Source organism: Notechis scutatus, chromosome 5 (genome assembly GCF_049901735.1).
Source record: "Notechis scutatus isolate UNSWTSFEM ecotype Mainland chromosome 5, rNotScu1.2, whole genome shotgun sequence".
NCBI classification, from domain to species: domain Eukaryota; kingdom Metazoa; phylum Chordata; class Lepidosauria; order Squamata; family Elapidae; genus Notechis; species Notechis scutatus.
In genome coordinates, this window is record NC_142013.1 from 8,449,702 (window position 1) to 8,467,924 (window position 18,223).

Below are 18,223 nucleotides of genomic sequence, written 5' to 3' on the forward strand. Positions count from 1 at the left end.
TCCGTTGTGTGACTCAGGGCTGTCCTCACCGCTCTCGCCAATGCTGTCATCGGGGTTCCTTGGATTCGCTTGCATCGCGGTGCTGCTACGTGGTGAGGCAATCACCCAGTTCGGTTCTCCTTCTGGAGGTGAGTATCCCATGGTTGTTTGTGTAGGCTGCTGAGTTCCAATTGTTAGGTCGTCTGCTATTTCTTTTTCGGCCTCCTCGATGTCCCTTCCCCCCCCCCGGTTTGAGATTCAGGGGACGAGATGGGCGTAGGTGCCAGTCTGGAGCGAAGCTGGTCTATGTGGCGCTTCCATAATTTTCCATCATCAGTTTGCAAATGGTAGGATCTGGGCCCGGTGAGTTGAGTTATGGTAGCAGGGACCCACAGTGGGTCACCTGAGAAGTTTTTTGCAAAGACTAAGTCGCCTACCTTGAACGCAAGACACTTGCTGCTGGACCCCAAGGGGTTTTCTGGCATGTAGGTAGGATGTAGGTGATCAAGGTGTGAGCGAAGTTTCCGGCCCATCAGGAGTTCGGCCGGAGTTCTGTTTGCGGCGCTGTGTGGGGTGATGTGCTGGAGGAGAAGCATTCTGGTTATCTTGTCGTCAATGTCCCCATGTTCCATTTTATGTAAGGTCTTCTTCATGAATTGGACCATTTGCTCAGCCCTGCCGTTGGCCGTAGGGTGAGCCGGTGATGTTAAAGCATGGCGGATGCCCCTGTCTGCTAGATACTGTTCAAATGCCAGGGCAGTGAACTGGGGCCCGTTATCTGAGACTAAAACGTCCGGCAATCCATGCGTAGCAAATAATTTATTCAATTTTTTTAATGACTGCTTCTGTGGTGGTGCTTTTCATTTTGTGGACCTCGAGCCAGTTGGAATAGGCATCCACTGTTATAAGAAAAGTGTGTCCTTTTGTGGGTCCCGCAAAATCGATGTGGATGCGGGACCAGGGACCGCGAGGTGCTTCCCACTCAGTTGGAGTTGCTTTTGGTGGGGCAGCGCGAATTTCCTGGCACTTGCTACATGTGGCCACCCAGGCTTCTATCTGCTTATCTATACCTGGCCACCACGCGTAGCTTCTTGCCAGTGCCTTCATTCGCACGATGCCTGGATAACCATCGTGCAATAGTTTTAAAACTTTATGTTGTAGCTTCTCTGGGATGACGACTCTGTCTCCCCACAAAATGCAGCTCTTTTGAGAGAATAGTTCTGTCTGCCGATGTTTGAAAGGCGCAAAGGTGTCGTTGAATTCGTTGTCAGGCCAACCTCGTTCCACCCAGCTGAGGACTCGTGCCAAAACAGGATCCTGTTTTGTTTCTGTGGCGATGTCTCATGCAGTCAGCGGTGGTGAGGGAAGAGTTTCAATTTGGAGTGCAGTTAGGGTTGGAGCTGGATCGTCGATGGCTTCAGGTAGCGGGGAACGACTCAAGGCGTCAGCGTGGGGAATGGCTTTCCCCGGGCGGTGTCGCAGTTGATAATTGTATGCGGCTAGAAACTCTGACCAACGTGTCATTCTTGGCGATAAAATGTGGGGAGTTGGTTTGTCTCCCGCTAAAATGCCAAGCAATGGTTTGTGATCGGTGATTATGGCAAATGGTCTTCCATATACATACTCATGGAAACGCTTAATGGCAGACACAATAGCGAGAGCCTCTTTATCGAGTTGGCTATAGTTTCTTTCAGTCTTTGATAAGGTCCTTGAGAAAAAAGCAATAGGTGCCTCATTGCCATTTGGCAGGACGTGGCTCAAGATGGCTCCCACTCCAAACGGTGAGGCGTCGCAGGTGACAGCTAAAGGCAAAGTCTCGTTACACTGCATTAATACAGCATCTGAGGTTAAGAGGTCTTTTACTTGTTGGAATGCTCATTCTTCCCGGTGTCCCCAGACCCAGGAAGCCTTCTTGTCGAGTAGCCTGTGTAGGGGCTCAGCTACAGTCGCCTTCTGGGGCAAGAAGATGTTATAAAAGTTAATGAGTCCCAGGAAGGCTTGGAGGTCTGTCTTATTTCTAGGTCTTGGGGCATTTTTGATTGCTGTTAGTTTTTATTCGGTGGGGTGGATTCCCTGTCTATCAAGAAGGTATCCAAGGAACTCCACCCTCTCCGTACAAAGTTGACACTTGTCTTTTTTTACCTTCAGTCCAGCGTCTTTAAATTTTTGGAGAACCATTCTGAGTCGTTTTTCTAATACTTCTCTAGTAGGGGCAGCTATTAAGACGTCATCAAAATAAGGCACAACCCCTTTGATGCCTTGTAATAGTCTCTCCATCAGACTTTGGAAAATGCCCGGTGCCACGCTTACTCCGAATTGGAGTCTTAAAGGCACCCCTGTGGGTGACTATAGTCTGGGCTTCTGCAGTCTTCGCATCTACGGGTAGCTGTTGGTACGCCTGAGCTAAGTCCAATTTCGCAAATATTTTTCCGCCACCCAGGGAGTGAAGAAGGTGTTGGACCACAGGTACCGGGTAAGCGCTCTGCTGAAGCGCGTGATTTAGGGTGGCCCGGTAATCCCCACAAATTCTTAACGATCCATCTGGCTTTATGGGTGTTACTATTGGGGTCTCCCATCGGGCGTGGTCAATCGGTTCCAACACACCCTGGGCTATTAATTTGTCCAGTTGCTCGTCAATCTTTGGCTTGAGTGCAAAAGGCACCCGACGAGGCTTAAGGCGAATAGGAGCTACATCGGGACTGAGATTAAATGATATAGGGGTCCCCTTGTACTTGCCTAGCTTCTCTGTGAAAACGTCCTGGAATTCCTGGACGAGGGCCTCTTCCCAGCCATTGCTTCCGGTTTGGTGGATGCCAGCTAGTTCAATTCCGAGTGGGGCGAACCACTGTAAACCTAGCAAACTGGGCCGGTCACGATCGACGACGGTCAGAGGTAGCGATGCGGTGCGGTCTTTGAAGGATACTTGGACGTGGCTGGAGCCGACAACCGGAATTCTGTTTCCTTGGTAGTCCTTTAGTATGATTTTTGAGTGCTGAGGTCTGGCGACGGATGGCAGGGATCAGCTGTTTGAGGGTTTTCCAGGAGACCATCGATAGGGACGACCCTGAGTCGACTTCCATCAACAAGGTCGATTCTCAATAGCGACCTTTACTCGGATCTTCCTTGCATCCAGGGACGAAGCGTGGCCGATAGTGATGGTTTGGTGTGCGTCTTCTCGTCTAGTTGAAGTGGCAGGTGCTCGATTTCTGTAGTAGTGGTTGTTCCGTTGGTGGTTCAGGCGGTCCCGATTTACAGGTGGGTTGCCTGTAGCCTGGCGGAGATTATTCTCCCTCCAGATTGGACTGGACCCTCGCTTGCTTCTGCAGACCTTTGCGATGTGGTCTCTCTTTCCACAGGAGCGGCAGAGTGCGTCGAGGAATTTGCAGTCTGATCGCGGGTGGTTTGCCCCGCAACCAGCGCATTGGCACGGGAGTCTTTGGTTCCGTTGGTCTCGTTGGTCGCGTTCGGACTGGAGTCGGTTGACCTCCTCTTCCTCGCTGTCTGATGAGGAATCGAGGTCTTCATGATGGGCGGTAGTAGTGTGCCTCTCAGAGGAAGGCATACTGTCCCTAGCGAGTTGGCGGTGTGGTGCGTTCGCTCGGCGCATTCGAGCGGCTGACTTCCTGGTTGCTTCTGCTGCAGTAGCGTCGGCGATGACATCTGTGAGGCTGATGTCTCCCTTCGCCATAATCTTGCTCTGTATCGTGTGGTCATCTAATCCCAGAACTATTCGGTCTCTCATGGCTTCCTCGAGGTTTGCGAAACCACAGAGTCCACCCAGGTTCTGGAGGTCAGCGATGAAATCTCCAACACTCTCGTTTTTCCGTTGGTCCCTCTGGTAAAACTCGTGTCTTCGGATGAGTGTTGGCACCGCAGGTGCATAATGGGCCCGGATGATTGGCGCGTGGTTATCCCAATCCATTGTCTTCACCTCCGCGGGTTTTGCAAGCGCCTTAGCCATTTTGAAAACGGCGGGCCCGCAATGGGTCAGGAATACCGCTCGTTTCTTGCCAGGCATAGCATCTTTCAGATTGTTGGTCTCCAGGAACATCTGGAACTGGTCCATATACGAGTCCCAGTCTTCGTTTGCCGGGTCAAATGGAGCGGGTGGTATGGCGCCACTGGTCATCCTGCCGTTTGTTGCTTGCGCTCTCAGCCACGTGCTCTGTATTGTTCGATGAGTGCTCAGTCAGCTCTATTGTCTCCGCATCCCACCTTCGTCGCCAGTGTTAAGTCCTGAGCATGGGCACAAGGAACGGAGACGAGGCATTGAACTGTGACTTCAACTCTTTATTAGTGACTTAAGAACAGAGCAAAATACTTGGGCAGCAGCAGCTCTTTTATAGAGCTGGCTGCTGTCAAAACAACCAATGATTTGAGTTTACCGCTCTAAGAAGCATCCAATCAGAGGTGACCCGCTGTCGGCCAATCAGATCAGCCAGAAACGACCAATCACGACTCGCTATTCGCGGGCCAATCAGAAGTGCAGAATTACGAGCCTGCTGTTGAAGTAAAACTATTAGGGTTGTTAATGAACGCGTTAGCTTAGTTCGTAACACGGTTTACAGTTTACAGAAAATCATTTATTTATTTATTTATTTATTTATTTATTTGATTTGCCAATTGTTTACAAGATAATAAGTATAAGTGTATACATAGTTATGAATACATGAAATGGGTACATATAAGAAAAATAAAGAATAAGAGAAACAATAGGACAGGGACGGTAGGCACGTTGGTGCGCTTATGCACGCCCCTACAGACCTCTTAGGAAAGGGGTGAGGTCAATAGTAGACAGTCTAAGGTTAAAGTTTTGGGGTTTGGGGAAGAGACTACAGAGTCGGGTAGAGGATTCCAGACATTGACCACTCTATTGCTGAAGTCGTATTTCCTGCAATCAAGTTTGGTGCGGTTTACTTTGAGTTTGTATCTATTGTGTGCTCTTGTGTTGTTATGGTTGAAGCTGAAGTATTCATTGACAGGTAGGACATTGCAATGTATGATTTTATATACCATGCTTAAGTCAGACCGAAGGGCGTAATTCAAGGTTTTCTAGTTCTAGAATTTCAAGTCTGGTGGCATAAGGTATTCTACAACGAGTAGAAGAGTGGAGAACTCTTCTTGTGAAATATTTCTGGACTTTCTCAATTGTGCTAATATCAGATACGTAATGATGGTTCCAGACTGATGAACTGTATTCGAGTATTGGTCTAGCAAATGTTTTGTATGCTCTGGTTAGTAGTGTGATATTACCAGAGAAAAGCTACGAGGGGTTAGGTTAACAACTCTTAATGCCTTTTGGCTATGTAGTTGCAGTGGGCTCTAGCACTTAGATCATTAGAGGTGAGTATTCCAAGGTCCTTTACAGAGCTTGGGTCATCAACAAGATCTTGACTATTCAGCTTGTATTTTATTTTCTGATTTTTTTTGCCAATATGTAAGACAGAACATTTATTTGTTGAGATTTGAAGTTGCCATTTGTTTGACCATTCAGATACATAGTCAAGATCTTTTTGTAGGGTAGCAGTATTGTCTGTGGTATTGAACAGCTTTACATCATCAGCGAAGAGAACGCAATTGCTCTTAATATGATCACAGAGGTCGTTTATGTAGAGTATGAAGAGAGTTGGTCCTAGAACACTGCCCTGGGGGACACCACTATTGACAGGTACTGGATTTGATAGGACGCTCCCGATTTTGACCATTTGTTGTCTGTTTGACAGGAATGCTTCTATCCAGTTATTCAGTTGTCCAGAGATACCATAGGATTTTATTTTTAGGAGTAGTTTGTCGTGTACCACTGAATCAAAGGCTTTACAGAAGTCTATGTAGATTGCATCTATTGCTTTGCCCTGGTCGAGTTGTGTCGTCCATATGTTTTTGCAGTGTAAGAGTTGCAGATTACAGGATAGTTTTTTCTGAAACCAAATTGTTTATTGGAGAGTAGGTTGTTTGTCTCTAAGTGGAGGATAATGGATTGGTTAATAATTGATTCCATGACTTTACAGGTGACGCATCATCCTGAATCCTGGTGTCTCCTGTCCTTCTGAGGTTTTTTTAACTGATTTGATTACAAAAGAAAGGAAAATGTACTGAAACACAATAAAAAAATAATGAGCAATAAAAGCAGTATAAAAGAAAAAAATACATGGAATATAATTGAAATATGTATATGGAGAACAGCAACCACATATCTTTTATTATAAAGGATAGTTCTTTATTTCAGAAAGCAGTCCTTTAGAGTTATTTTTCTTGGTTTTGTTCTTGAATTTTCCTTTGTAAGTTAATTTACAAACACGTTTTGCATATAAACATGTTTTAACCTCGTTAATTGCTTTTAGATTTGCCTCCTTTTCAGACGTGTTCTTTATTTATTTTTCCAAGAAAATATTGTATGGTCTCTACAATATAGAGAGGAAAGAAAAGGAATGACGACTCCGTTTATGAAGACCCAATTAGGAGTTTTTACCAGCTCGTCGCTTTCTTCATCGGTGTCAAATTAACTGCAGTTGTTAAACTGTGACACAGGGGGGGCCGTTCTCCCGTTAGAAAGGAGAAGGAATCGCTGGAGGAGGCCGTCGGTCTTAGCGCGGTTACCCCGGCAACTAGCAAAGTTTGCAGGGGCAGCCAATCAAAAGGCAGCAGCTCGAAGCGGACTCCCCTCCGCCTCATCTTCCTCCAAGAAGAGAGAAATTGGGTAAGGCAGTTCCCTGCAGGGCGGGAGGGCGGCGCTGCTGAGCAGGAGGTGGGCGCCTGCATTGGCAACGGGATTGGAGGCGTCTGAAGTGGGGAAGGGGGTGAGAGGAAGGATGGCAAAGCTGGTCCCCCCTTCCCTTTCCTTCCTTCCTTCCTTCCTGTTCCTCTTTCCTCTTCCTTCCATCATCCTCTCTCCTTCCACTCTCTCTTTTCTTTTCTCCCTTCCCCCTTTCCTTCCTTCCTTCTTTGATCTTCTTTCCTTCATCCCTCTTTCTTGCTCACTTATGTCTTTCTCCTTCTATCCACTCTTCTGTCTTTCTTTTGTCTGTCTTCCTTTCTTTCCTTCCTTCTTCCCTCCCTCCCTCCATCATCCATCCATCCATCCTTTCCTTCTTTCCTTCCCCTTTCTTTTTCCTCTTCCTTCCATCATCCATCCATCCTCTTTGTTTCCTCTCTCTTCTTTCTTTTCTCCCTTCCCCTTTCCTTCCTTCTTTCCTTCTGATCTTCTTTCCTTCATCCCTTTCTTGCCCACTTCTGCCTTTCTCCTTCTATCCACTCTTCCATCTTCCTTTTGCCTGTCTTCCTTCCTTAATTAATTTCCGTCCTTCCTTCCCTCTCTCCCACTTTCCTTCCTTCGTGCAAAACTTAAAAGCAACCCAATTCCTGTTTAAAAGAAGAATTTCTTGTTCTTAACTCAGTTCTTTTCATTCTCTGCTGTATTTAAAATGTTTTTGGTTGCTCCTTGGAGTAGCAGCATGCAAGCTAAGTTATTTGTGAGATATTACTCTGAACGCAACAAGACAATAAATTATAATGTGTAGCTCAAATTCCTTTAACTTTAGAGGGACTTGGGTAAGGCTGACCAAATCTGGATGTTTCTCATAAAACAGCTTTTCTAATATAAAAAAAACATTACATGTCTACATGAAATAAATGCATTGAATACGTTAGTGTGTTCTAATAAAATGCTGCACTGTTCATGAACTAATATTTGTAATATGTTTTATTAAAGTGTTGCCATATGTTCCATATTTTGGAATTCTTCTGGGGACATTCACACTTGGACAGCAAACTCCATAACTGTGGTATTTTGGGGGCCAGCAAAGATATTTGTAGCACATTCCATTCCCTTATTTTTCATTGTCATCTGGAAGAATCATGATTGCTTTTGACACAGAACATGTTAATTTCTAATTGGGAAAAGATATTTTTAAAGGGGAGTGTATCTCAATTCCAGAAACAGGGTTCGTGTTTGAGTTTTGGATTGCTCTTTAGTACAAATAAAGAACTGGGAGCAACAGCCAAGATATGGTTTTTCTACTTTAAAAAGCCAGAGCCTTCTGGAATCATTAAATGGACTTCTTAAGGGTTGAGAAGAAGAAGAGAACAGAATAACAGAGATAGAAGTTAGAGGTCATCTAGTCCAACCCACTGCTCAAGCAGGAAGCCCTCTACCATTCTGGACAAATGACTGTGTCCAGTCTCTTTTTAAAAGCATCCAGTAATGAAGAAATCAGAAAGAAATCGAAGAATTTTTTGAAAAATGCACTTTCTCTCATATATACAACAAGTCAGAAATACAAATTTGTTTTCTTTCTTTTTATCCCAGACTTCACCCATTTTATTTTTTTTTTTTTTTTTTTTTCCATTTTTTTAAAAAAAAAAAAATAATATTTATACATTTTTGTAAATAAATAAAATGGGTAAATTAAAAAAAATTAAAAAAAAAAAAAAAAAAAAGAAAAGGAAGGTAGGCACCTTTGTGCCTCTTTCCCCCCCCCCCCCACGGTTTTTTTAAGTTTTGGCTTTTAAATCTTCAAAAGCTTGACAGAGTAAAAGTTTTATCTTCTTTAATTTTAGTTAGGATAGAAGGAATTCATTAGTGGGGGGAAATCTGGGTGTTTTGAAGTTATACAAAAAGCTATTTTACATTATTAACAGTGTTTAAAACTATCACCTTTTGTCATTCCTTATTGATATTAGCATATCAGCCCTGAATTAACAAATATGTCCTTGCCTCAACTTCTCTGATTAAAATGGGTTGTAAATGTTTATTCAACCAAAGCTGTGATAATTAAAGTTTGCACCTGCTGGAGATTAGTTTTCCAAACTTATCCGAAAGGTGCTTTTTCAAAAGGCAACTGGATTTTCTTGGTTCCCCCTCCCCTTGAAACTGTTTCGCTTCTCATCCAAGAAGCTTTTTCAGTTCTGAAAAAGAACTGAAGGAAGCTTTTTGAATGAGAAGTGAAAAGTCTTCAAGGAAAAACAAAGAAAATCCAGTTGCCGATTGAAAAAGCACCTTCCGGATGACTGACTATCTCCATAAACATTTCCAAAACTTAGCTTTCAATTGATAAATAAGCCTCTCTCCTAGAACTGTTATAAAGATAACGAGGAAAGCTAGATAAATTTAGGCTGCTATCTATACCACACATTGTCAGGAAATCAGTATTAAGGAACCTAATAGATATGATTTCTAAGAAATCTATTGAGCCCAGAATTTATGCTGCTAAGTGAGAAATTGTTAAGTGTGTTGGAATCATCAACCCACTGTTTATGTGCTGTCCTAATTTGTTATCTTTCTTGACCTTGAGATTTGTTTGACCTCATAAAGACATAAGCCATGGCAAAGGAAAAGAAGAAAGAGAAGAAGAAGAAAGGGACTTCACAACTACCCAAAGAGCCAAGGACCTATTTTCCAGAAGCCCTATTGGCATTTCAGTATGTATAAGTCGTAAAAAATTCAAATTTTTACTTTAGCTCTGTTTAGTGAACTGACTACCTATTTTGGGGGCAGTGGGGTGTAGCAATACTACGACTATTCTCTATCTAGTAGTTGAACTTATAGTATGGCAGGAGTAGATCTATAGAGGAAGTTCTTGACTTACGACTGTAATTGCATCTGGAATTACAGTTATGTTTTTATTACCTTTTTTCAGTGGTTGTTAAACAAACGCTTTGGCCATTAAAGAAATGCCATAGTTATTAAATAAATGCAACGGTCCTTAAAGGTACATGATGGTCATTAAGTGAATCGATTCTATCCTATGGGCAGTTTTTTTGCCAGAAACTAGGGGTAAATACCAATTATTTACTTTTACAGAATTAAAAAGAGATACATTTTTTTACTGGAAAAAAAAACTTTCTTATAGCAAAAAACCATTGTAAGTCACAGGATTTACAATGACCGAATGGCATCAAAAACACCCCATTTTCTGCTGTTTTTAAAAACTATCAGAATAACAGAGTGGGAGGGGACCTTTGAGGTCTTCTAGTCCAACCCCACAGTGAGATGTCGCAATGACTTTGGAATGCTGCAATGCAGGACAGTTGTCAAGCATCCAAAATGTGGTCATGTGACTACAGGGAAGGTGGGCGGCTGTCCGAACTTTGAATCCGAGTCATAAGTAGTTTTTTTCAGTTACCATCATAACTTTGAATGCAGGTAAGTCCTTAACTTACGACCACAATTGAACCCAGAATTTATGTTGCTAATTGATAAACTTGTTCAGTGAGTTTTGTCCCCATTTTACGATTTTTCTTGCCACGGTTACGTTAAGTGAATCACTGCACTTGTTAAACGAGTAACATGGTTGTTAAGTGAATCTGGCTTCCCCATTGACTTTCCTTGCCAGAAGGTCGCAAAAGTTGATCATATGACCCCGGGGACACTGCAACCGTCATAAGTGTGAGTCAGTTGCCAAGCGTCCGAATTTTGATTATATTGTCATGCCCCTGGTGGAGACTGACTCTGAGGGAGAGGAGGGACAGCCCAGAGGGAGTGGAAGTGTGGCTCTGGAAGTTGTGGAGGAGGCTGGAGCAGGGCAGAGGCTGGCTGAGCAGTCAGAGGAGGACCCAGGTCCGTCCCCTCCCCATCCTAGGGCACGCAGGGAGGAGAGAATAAGGGAAAGATCTATTCGGGAGCAGAGGGCCTTGATCGTCTTCATGGGCTGCAGCTGTGACAACTGAATAAGAGTTTGGACCTGCGTACTGGCGAACGCTGGAAACAAAGCGTGTTTTCTTTTGGTCTGAAGTGATCTTGGTTGACGTCCTTCCAACAAACTGTGTCTTGTTATCTCCTTGAATTTGGTAATTACTTATCCTGGTCCGTTGTGGAAATTTCGTCATTGTAGCTTGTTTGGTTTTTTATTTCAACCTCTATCTACTCATTAAGTTCGGACTGTATTGCTTTCTTTTAAAGACTATTTTTGAGCACGTTTTATCTCCAACTGAGTATTATTGAACAGTGGGGCCAAGTTGGAGGCATTAAAAGACATTTATTTATGTTTTGGATTTGGTGACGTTTGTGTTACGCTCTGGGTCATCACATATATGACCATGGGGATGCTGCAATGGTTGTAAGTGTGAAAAATGGTCAAAAGTTCCCTTTTTCAATGCTGTTGAAACTTAGAACTAAACAAATTCTGGTGAGGACTACCTGTAGTTGCTATGGGTTCTGACCCAAACCTTGTTCCAAGGAAACAAACACAAAACAGAGGTAACAACAAAACCTTTTAATGATTCTTCACAAATTTCATTCCTTCCCGATTAAAAGGCTGTTTCAAACTAATTGTGTCTGATAAGAACGAGCCTTGATAAGGTTGTGCAAGTCTGCCAAGAACACTAGATAAAGTGACTAAGAAATATTTCAAACACAAAGAGTCTCCAAACACCAACCAAGATATTCCGAACGTCCACAAGGCTTGAGTGCAAAAACTTTGCTTCCTGCAAGGAACTCTGGTTTCTCAGCTGGCTTTTATCTCTTAAGAGAGGGGCCATTGCCTTGCAGCCTTACTGCAGAGTCGCCCGTGCTGCTGTAGCTGCTCTTTCCTTCGAGCAGCCCTGCATGCATGCGCACTGGGCACAGGCTCCTCGGGGACCTCTTCATCGCTGCTGCCAGCCTCCACAATCTCCGAAGGCAGCATTCTGCTCCCTGATAGTCCTGGTCCCATCCCTGCATCACACACAGGCCCCTCATCTGAGTCTTCGCTCTCCGAGCCCTCAGCCATCCACACCTGCTGCTGACAAACCACAACACTATGATACCAGTTGTAAATCAAGGACTCTCTCTATTTTTTAGTGATTAGTTATTAGGACAGTTGTAACATGTTCCTATTCATGATTCTTGCCATTCATCCATGACCTCTTGCAGAACATTTCATTACATTTTATCTTCTCCCATCTGCCATTTTTTCAGGGTTATTTAGTTGTTTGATAGTCAATTAAAATTTCTATGCCCAATAATCACTCTAAGCTTTCCTTGAGCTGTTAGTGAGATTTCCCCTACTTATCTATTGATGTATTTCTATGAATTATCCATTAGGTTTATATCTAATATTTTCTCCAGGAGCTCAGACCTATGGGTAGAAGGAATAGCATCCTGTAAGCTTTCCAAACCAGTCAAAACTAAGAAGGACAATTCAAAACCATCTTTACGATGCAAAGTTTAGTCTTAAGACTGCTTTTGCAACCAAGGGAACAGAGCGGAAATCTAATCTCTGGAAAGGCAAATTATAAATCAGCAGAATATACATGAAGATAATAAAGTGCTTTGAAGTTAGAGTAAATATTTTAATTTAGAGAGCCAATGTGTATGCAACACTTAAGAGGAGAGTGTTAAAGGGAGAGGAATTATAAAATGTGGTTCACACACAGTGATGGAAATTATTTCTCCTATCCAAAATCGCTGGTAGCCTTTACGTAGAGCAGGCAGGAGGGGGGGGGGAATGCACAAAATTTAAACACCGACAGTTAAAAATAGATCTTGCTCTTGATATACAGTAGTCACTGGCATTTTTTCATAATGACTTTATTGTTTGGTTACAAATAAATCAACTCATGTTCTGGGAAATATATTCTACAGCAGGAAACCTACAGGTTTCACATGAACTTGATGGAAGAGACCCAGAGACAGAAAAAAAACTTCACTCAAAACGCAGCCCATGTGTTTTCTAGAACTTTACCTCTTGGTCGAGGATTCTGTGATTATATTTTTTTTCTAATGATTTTCACAGCCTGAAAAAGTTTGAAAATTGTTTTTCTATAGTGTTTTTTTTTTTGCCTCACTGGCCAAGAGACTCAACAGGCATCGAGCGTTGATCTGTAAATAAATAAGCAGAGTCAAAGATTCAACTGAATAACCATTGAACCTGGTTAGATTTAGCCCCAATCTGGACTGGGTTAAAATAATTCCCCAGCCGACCATTCATCATCATCACCTTTTAATGACCCCATAATCCCTTGCGGGGTGGAGTCTGGGCAACTGAATGGAGCTAGCAGAGTAATGGCCGGATGCCCTTCCTCTCACCAATGAGGAGTTTTGATCAGCAGATATATTCTCCTCATGCCCAGAGAGAGAAATATCTGCCTCTACCTAGGATCGAACTCTCAGCCTCCTGATTGTGAGGCGAGAGTTCCATCTGTAGGCCACCGCAACATTTAATCCTTACGCCTCCATGATCACTCCAAATCCTAGATGATACACAGAAAATAAGGCCCTGCTAGAAATGACATCTCAATTGCCATTGATGGCCACTGGGTTAATTAATTCTGTCCAGTCCATGATGAAACTCCAACTTCATGATTGCTCCAAGTCCTAGATAGTACACACAAAACAAGGCCCTGCTAGGAATTACATCTCAGTTGGCAGTTGTGGACTTCAATTTCCAGAATTCCTCAGCCAGTCATTCTGGGAGTTGAAGTCCACAAGTCTTAATATTGTCAAGTTTGGGGATCCCTGCTTTAGTATACTGAGAAGTGAAAAAGCGGCAGGAAACAGTTCTTCCCATGATTATGTCCATTTTGGAGGTGCATTGCTGATTTATCTAATCCCCCCCCCCCCCATTCTGCATAAAACTACGAAGAAATAGGATAGGAAGAGCTTCTTTGGGATACAATAATGGGAAAAACTGTAAAAAAAATAGTTGTTAAAGGCTTGATTAAATCATCATTAGATGTGTGCTTCCAGTTTATGGAGATTAATATCAGTTGACAGAAAAATCTGGTTTAGTAGACCAGTTGGGAAGAGAGGGCAGCCCTTACTCTCAGTTGTCCATTTCAGTCAGAGAGAATATTCAGTGTTTCAGTGCAAATGACTTCATTTTATCACTTACAGTACCTTCATTTGCATTATGGAAATGATAAATATTGTGGTAAAATAACCACAAAAATTGGGATTTGGGTCTGTTGGATCAACATTGATTCACTCAAGGTTTCACTGTATTAATACCTGTAGAGTTGTAATTGCAGGAATATTCCAATCTCGGATGGCAAACCTCAGATAAAGAATGTTTCCAAGCAAATACAACTCAGGCAAACAAAGTCACTAATCTATGGGTAAAGGAGGATTAGAGAGGGGAAGTAAACATATGTTAGACTTTAACTAGAGATAATTAATTGTATGGATTACTGTACTAAACAGTAACGAAAGTTAAGCAGTAACCAAAGTTAACCAATGACGGAGGATAACTAAAAATGTATATAAATGCAAGACTATACTCCAGTAAAGATCATCATCATAATTCAGTTGTTCATGATCAAACAACTCGACTGCCTCGTCATTACAACAAATACCTTTCAATAAAACCTGAAGCAAAGAATTCAAATATTCAGCCTGTTTCTTCTACTTGTGTTCCATTTTTCCTTGCAAAAAAAAAAGCATGTACTTTCTGAAAATGTGACAGCTTATTTTTGCCTTTATTTACCTTCAGAATTCAGATTAAGGAAGATGTCATTGATCAACTACTGGGTGAAATCAGGCAACTGGAAGCCGAGAATGAGAGAAACAAAGAAAGAGTAAGCAAGCAAATGAACTACTTCAGGGATGGGCTGCTCGGGGTTTCCACGGGTTCGGGGGAGCCCCTAACTAAGACTCTGTGCAGTTCGGAGAACCCCCAAATCCCATTTCTGGTTGGCCCCGCCCACCCTGCCCCTCCCAGGAGTCCCCACACGGCCCGTTTTGGATGCAGGTAAGTGCAGGGTACACACGGAGGCTCGGGAAGGGTGAAAAACGGGGTCCCAGAAGTTCAGGAAGGCCAGAAATGGGCCTGTTTCTGGCTTCCAGAGAGCCTCCAGAGCCCAGGGAAGCCATTTTCGCCCTCCGGGAGGCTCGAAGAAAGCCTCCGGAGTCCGGGGAGGGCAAAAATGCCCCTCCCCCCTGCCTTGATGCAGGAGGCCAACTAGGTCACACCCACCATGGCCACGCCCACCCAGCAACTGGGCAGAAAACCCTTTGCTAAAATTTTTGAAGCCCACCTCTGCATTTTTTAAATTTTACTTATTTTTTATTGTTTTTAGATTGTTATGAATCTTGTTTGTTATGAAGGTTTTAACTGTCTTTGTGTTGGATGCCCTTCCAGGGTCACGTCTTTGTGAGATGGGTGTGTATATTTTGTTGTTTAGGTGCGAAATCATGTCCGACTCTTTGCGATTCCATGGAGCATTGCTTGCCAGCTTCCCCCCCGTCCTCCCCTGTCTTTCAGAATGTGCCCGAAATGCATGTTCATTGCATCAGTGACACTATTGGATGGCTATATAAATAAACTAGGATACATAAATAAGGCTTATGTCCATCCTGTTTAACGAAGCAGCGAAGATCACATATTGTTTGGGGGTAGGGCTAGCGTTGAGCTGCAGCTTACTGGTAATAATACTTCTGCGCTGAGGCAAAATAGTCAAACTGTGGGATCCCTGATGCCCTCTGAAGTTTCTGTTCTCAGTCTTCCAATATTTGAGGGGCTGCCACAGAGAGGAGGAAGGGGTCAAGCTATTTTCTAAAGCACCTGAAGGCCAGACAAGGAATAATGGATGGAAACTGAGCAAGGAGAGATTTAACCTGGAAATAAGGAGAAACTTTCTGACAGTGAGAACAGCTTGCCCTCGGAAGTTGTGGGAGTGTCATCACTTGAGACTTTCAAGAAGAGATTGGACTGCCATTTGTCAGAAATGGTATTGGGTCTCCCGCTTGGGCTGGGGGTTGGACTAGATCAGCGGTTGCCAACCGGTGGGCCGCGGCCCACAGGTGGGCCCTGAGAAAATTTTGGTGGGCTGCAGAGAAATCTCACCCCCAGAGCACCCCACTCCCCAAAGCAATTAATTCAGGCTGTGCAGAAACACAAGGCTGTGCCGCCCACATGGCCTGCAGGAATCCTCCCCACCCACTCACTCCTTACCCGGTAAACGTGCCTGCCAAATTGCTATTTTTCCTTTTTCCAACCATCATCTGTTCTGCTGTGCCGGGAGATTTAGATAAGCCAGGAAGCAGGAAATGGTTGGATTTCTTGCTTTCTAGGTAGTCTTTAGATCTTCAGCTCAGCACAGCCGAACCTCCCTTAGGACTGAAGGTTTGCTTGCGAGCAAATTCAGTGCAGACTCACGGCAAGCAAAGTTGAGAGACTGAGCTAGCCGATGGCAGATAGATAGATCATTGAATGATTCTGTGAGCAACTCAATCTGCCTGCTTTGCCTGATTTGGGTAAAAATTGCTCTTTTTTAATAAAATTCAATATTTACATGCATGGTGTGTTGTGAGTTAATTTTATGAGTTTGCTTGCAAGCAAATTTTATGTGACAGACTGAGCTAGCCAATGGCAGATAGATAAATCTCTGAATGAATCTGTGATTCTGTGAGCAACTCAATCTGCCTGCTTTGCCTGATTTTGGGTAAAAGTTGCTCTTTTTTATAAAAAATTAAATATTTATATAAATATTTATAATATTTACATACAAGCCATGCCCAGCCAGTCACATGACCACTAAGCCACACCCACAAATTAGGCCATGCCCACAGAACCAATTAGTGGTCCCTGGGATCTAAAATTATGAGTTTGGTGGTCCCTGAGGTCCAAAAGGTTGGCGACCCCTGGACTAGATGACCTACAAGGTCCCTTCCAACTCTGATTATCTAAAGTTGGGATTTTCTTGCACACCTTTCATTACTCAGCTAGGTAACATCATCAGTACTAGAAGGAGGAGGAGGAGGAGGATGCTAGAAGGGAGTGGAGTTTGTGGAAGGAGGAGGAGGAGGAGGTGGTGGTGATCCTTGATGTTCTCTGAAGTTGATGGTTTTCTTGTAGATGTTTCATTACCAAACCAGGTAACATCATCAGTGCCCGAAGGGAGTGGAGTTTACTCTTACAGGAGTCTATTGTTCCATATTCTTGGGTTTTCTCTATTTATTTTTGATTGATTTTAGATAGTCATGGAATGTTTAACTATGGTGTTGGATGCCCCAATTGTGAGAAAGTTGGCCATATAAACACTGCATGCTAACTAAAGAAAGAAAGCAAGCACAAAGGGAACCCATTATTTCCACCAGAATCACCAGAGTGAGCATTGTTCTAAATAGCTTTGGATGTCAAATGGTTTTGCTTGCCCTCACCTGAACAAGTTGCACAAGCCTTAACTTTTTCAAACCATCAAAAGTACGCCCCAAAGGTGTTTTTTTTCAAGAAGCAACTGGACTTTCTGGTTTTTCTTTTGAAGACGTTTCGCTTCTCATCCAAGAAGCTTCTTCAGCTCCTAAGTGCTAGAATCCACTGTAACCACATAGCCAAAAAGGCATTAAGAGTTGTTAACCTAATCCTACATAGCTTTTTCTCTGGTAATATTACTAACTAGAGCATACAAAACATTTGCTAGACCAATACTTGAATACAGCTCATCAGTCTGGAACCCGCATGACATATTGGATATTAATACAGTCGAGAAAGTCCAGAGATAGTTCACGAGAAGAGTCCTTCACTCCTCTACTCATAACAGAATACCTTATACCGCCACTTGAAATTTTAAGCTTAGAAAACCTAGAACTACGCCGCCTTCGGTCCGACCTAATTGTTGTACATAAAATTATCTATTGCACTGTCCTACCTGTCAATGACTACTTCAGCTTCAACCACAACAATACACGAGCACACAATAGATACAAACTCAAGGTAAATCGCACTAAACTCAATTGCAGGAAATACAACTTCAGCAACAGAGTGCTGGAATACACTACCTGACTCTGTGGTTTCTTCCCCAAACCCCAAGAACTTTAACCTTAGACTGTCTCCTGTTGACCTCACCCCTTTCCTAAGAGGTCTTTAAGGGGCATGCATAAGTGCACCAACGTGCCTACCGTCCCTGTCCTAATGTTCCCTTTTATTCGTATCCATTTCATGTATTCATAATCATGTTTATACTTATATCTGTTCAGTGGTGGGATTCAAATTTTTTTACTGCCGGTTCTGTGGGCGTGGCTTGGTGGGCGTGGCAGGGAAAAGGACTATAAAATCTCCAGTCAGAGGTGGGATTTGCTGATTCTCCAAACTACTCAAAATTTCTCCAGAACTGGTCATGTTCTCCAGAACCAGTTCTCCAGAACTGGTCAGAACCTGCTAAATATCACCTCTGTACCTGTTATCTAATACTTGCTTGACAAATAAAAAAATAAAAAAAATAAAATGAAACATCTTCCAAGAAAAAAACAGAAAGTCCAGTTGGCTCTTGAAAAAAAGCACATTTGGGACAATCGTGACCTGGATGACTGAGAATCTCCATAGACATCAAA

General features: G+C 43.1%; 1 protein-coding gene across 3 annotated transcripts in view; it reads left to right on the forward strand.

The window, feature by feature from the left end:
• The first annotated feature begins 6,449 nt into the window (after positions 1–6,449).
• The window catches only part of CCDC83 (coiled-coil domain containing 83), a 34,140-nt gene continuing 22,366 nt past the window's right edge, over positions 6,450–18,223 (forward strand). The window contains exons 1-3 of one of the 3 annotated variants that reach the window (XM_087966112.1): positions 6,450–6,676; positions 9,270–9,396; positions 14,385–14,469. In XM_087966112.1, the coding sequence (XP_087822238.1) occupies positions 9,299–9,396; positions 14,385–14,469 (183 nt within the window). In that variant the 5' untranslated portion in view covers positions 6,450–6,676; positions 9,270–9,298. The remainder of the gene's footprint in view (positions 6,677–9,269; positions 9,397–14,384; positions 14,470–18,223) is intronic. The other 2 variants (XM_026680511.2, XM_087966111.1) reach the window with 2 other exon arrangements.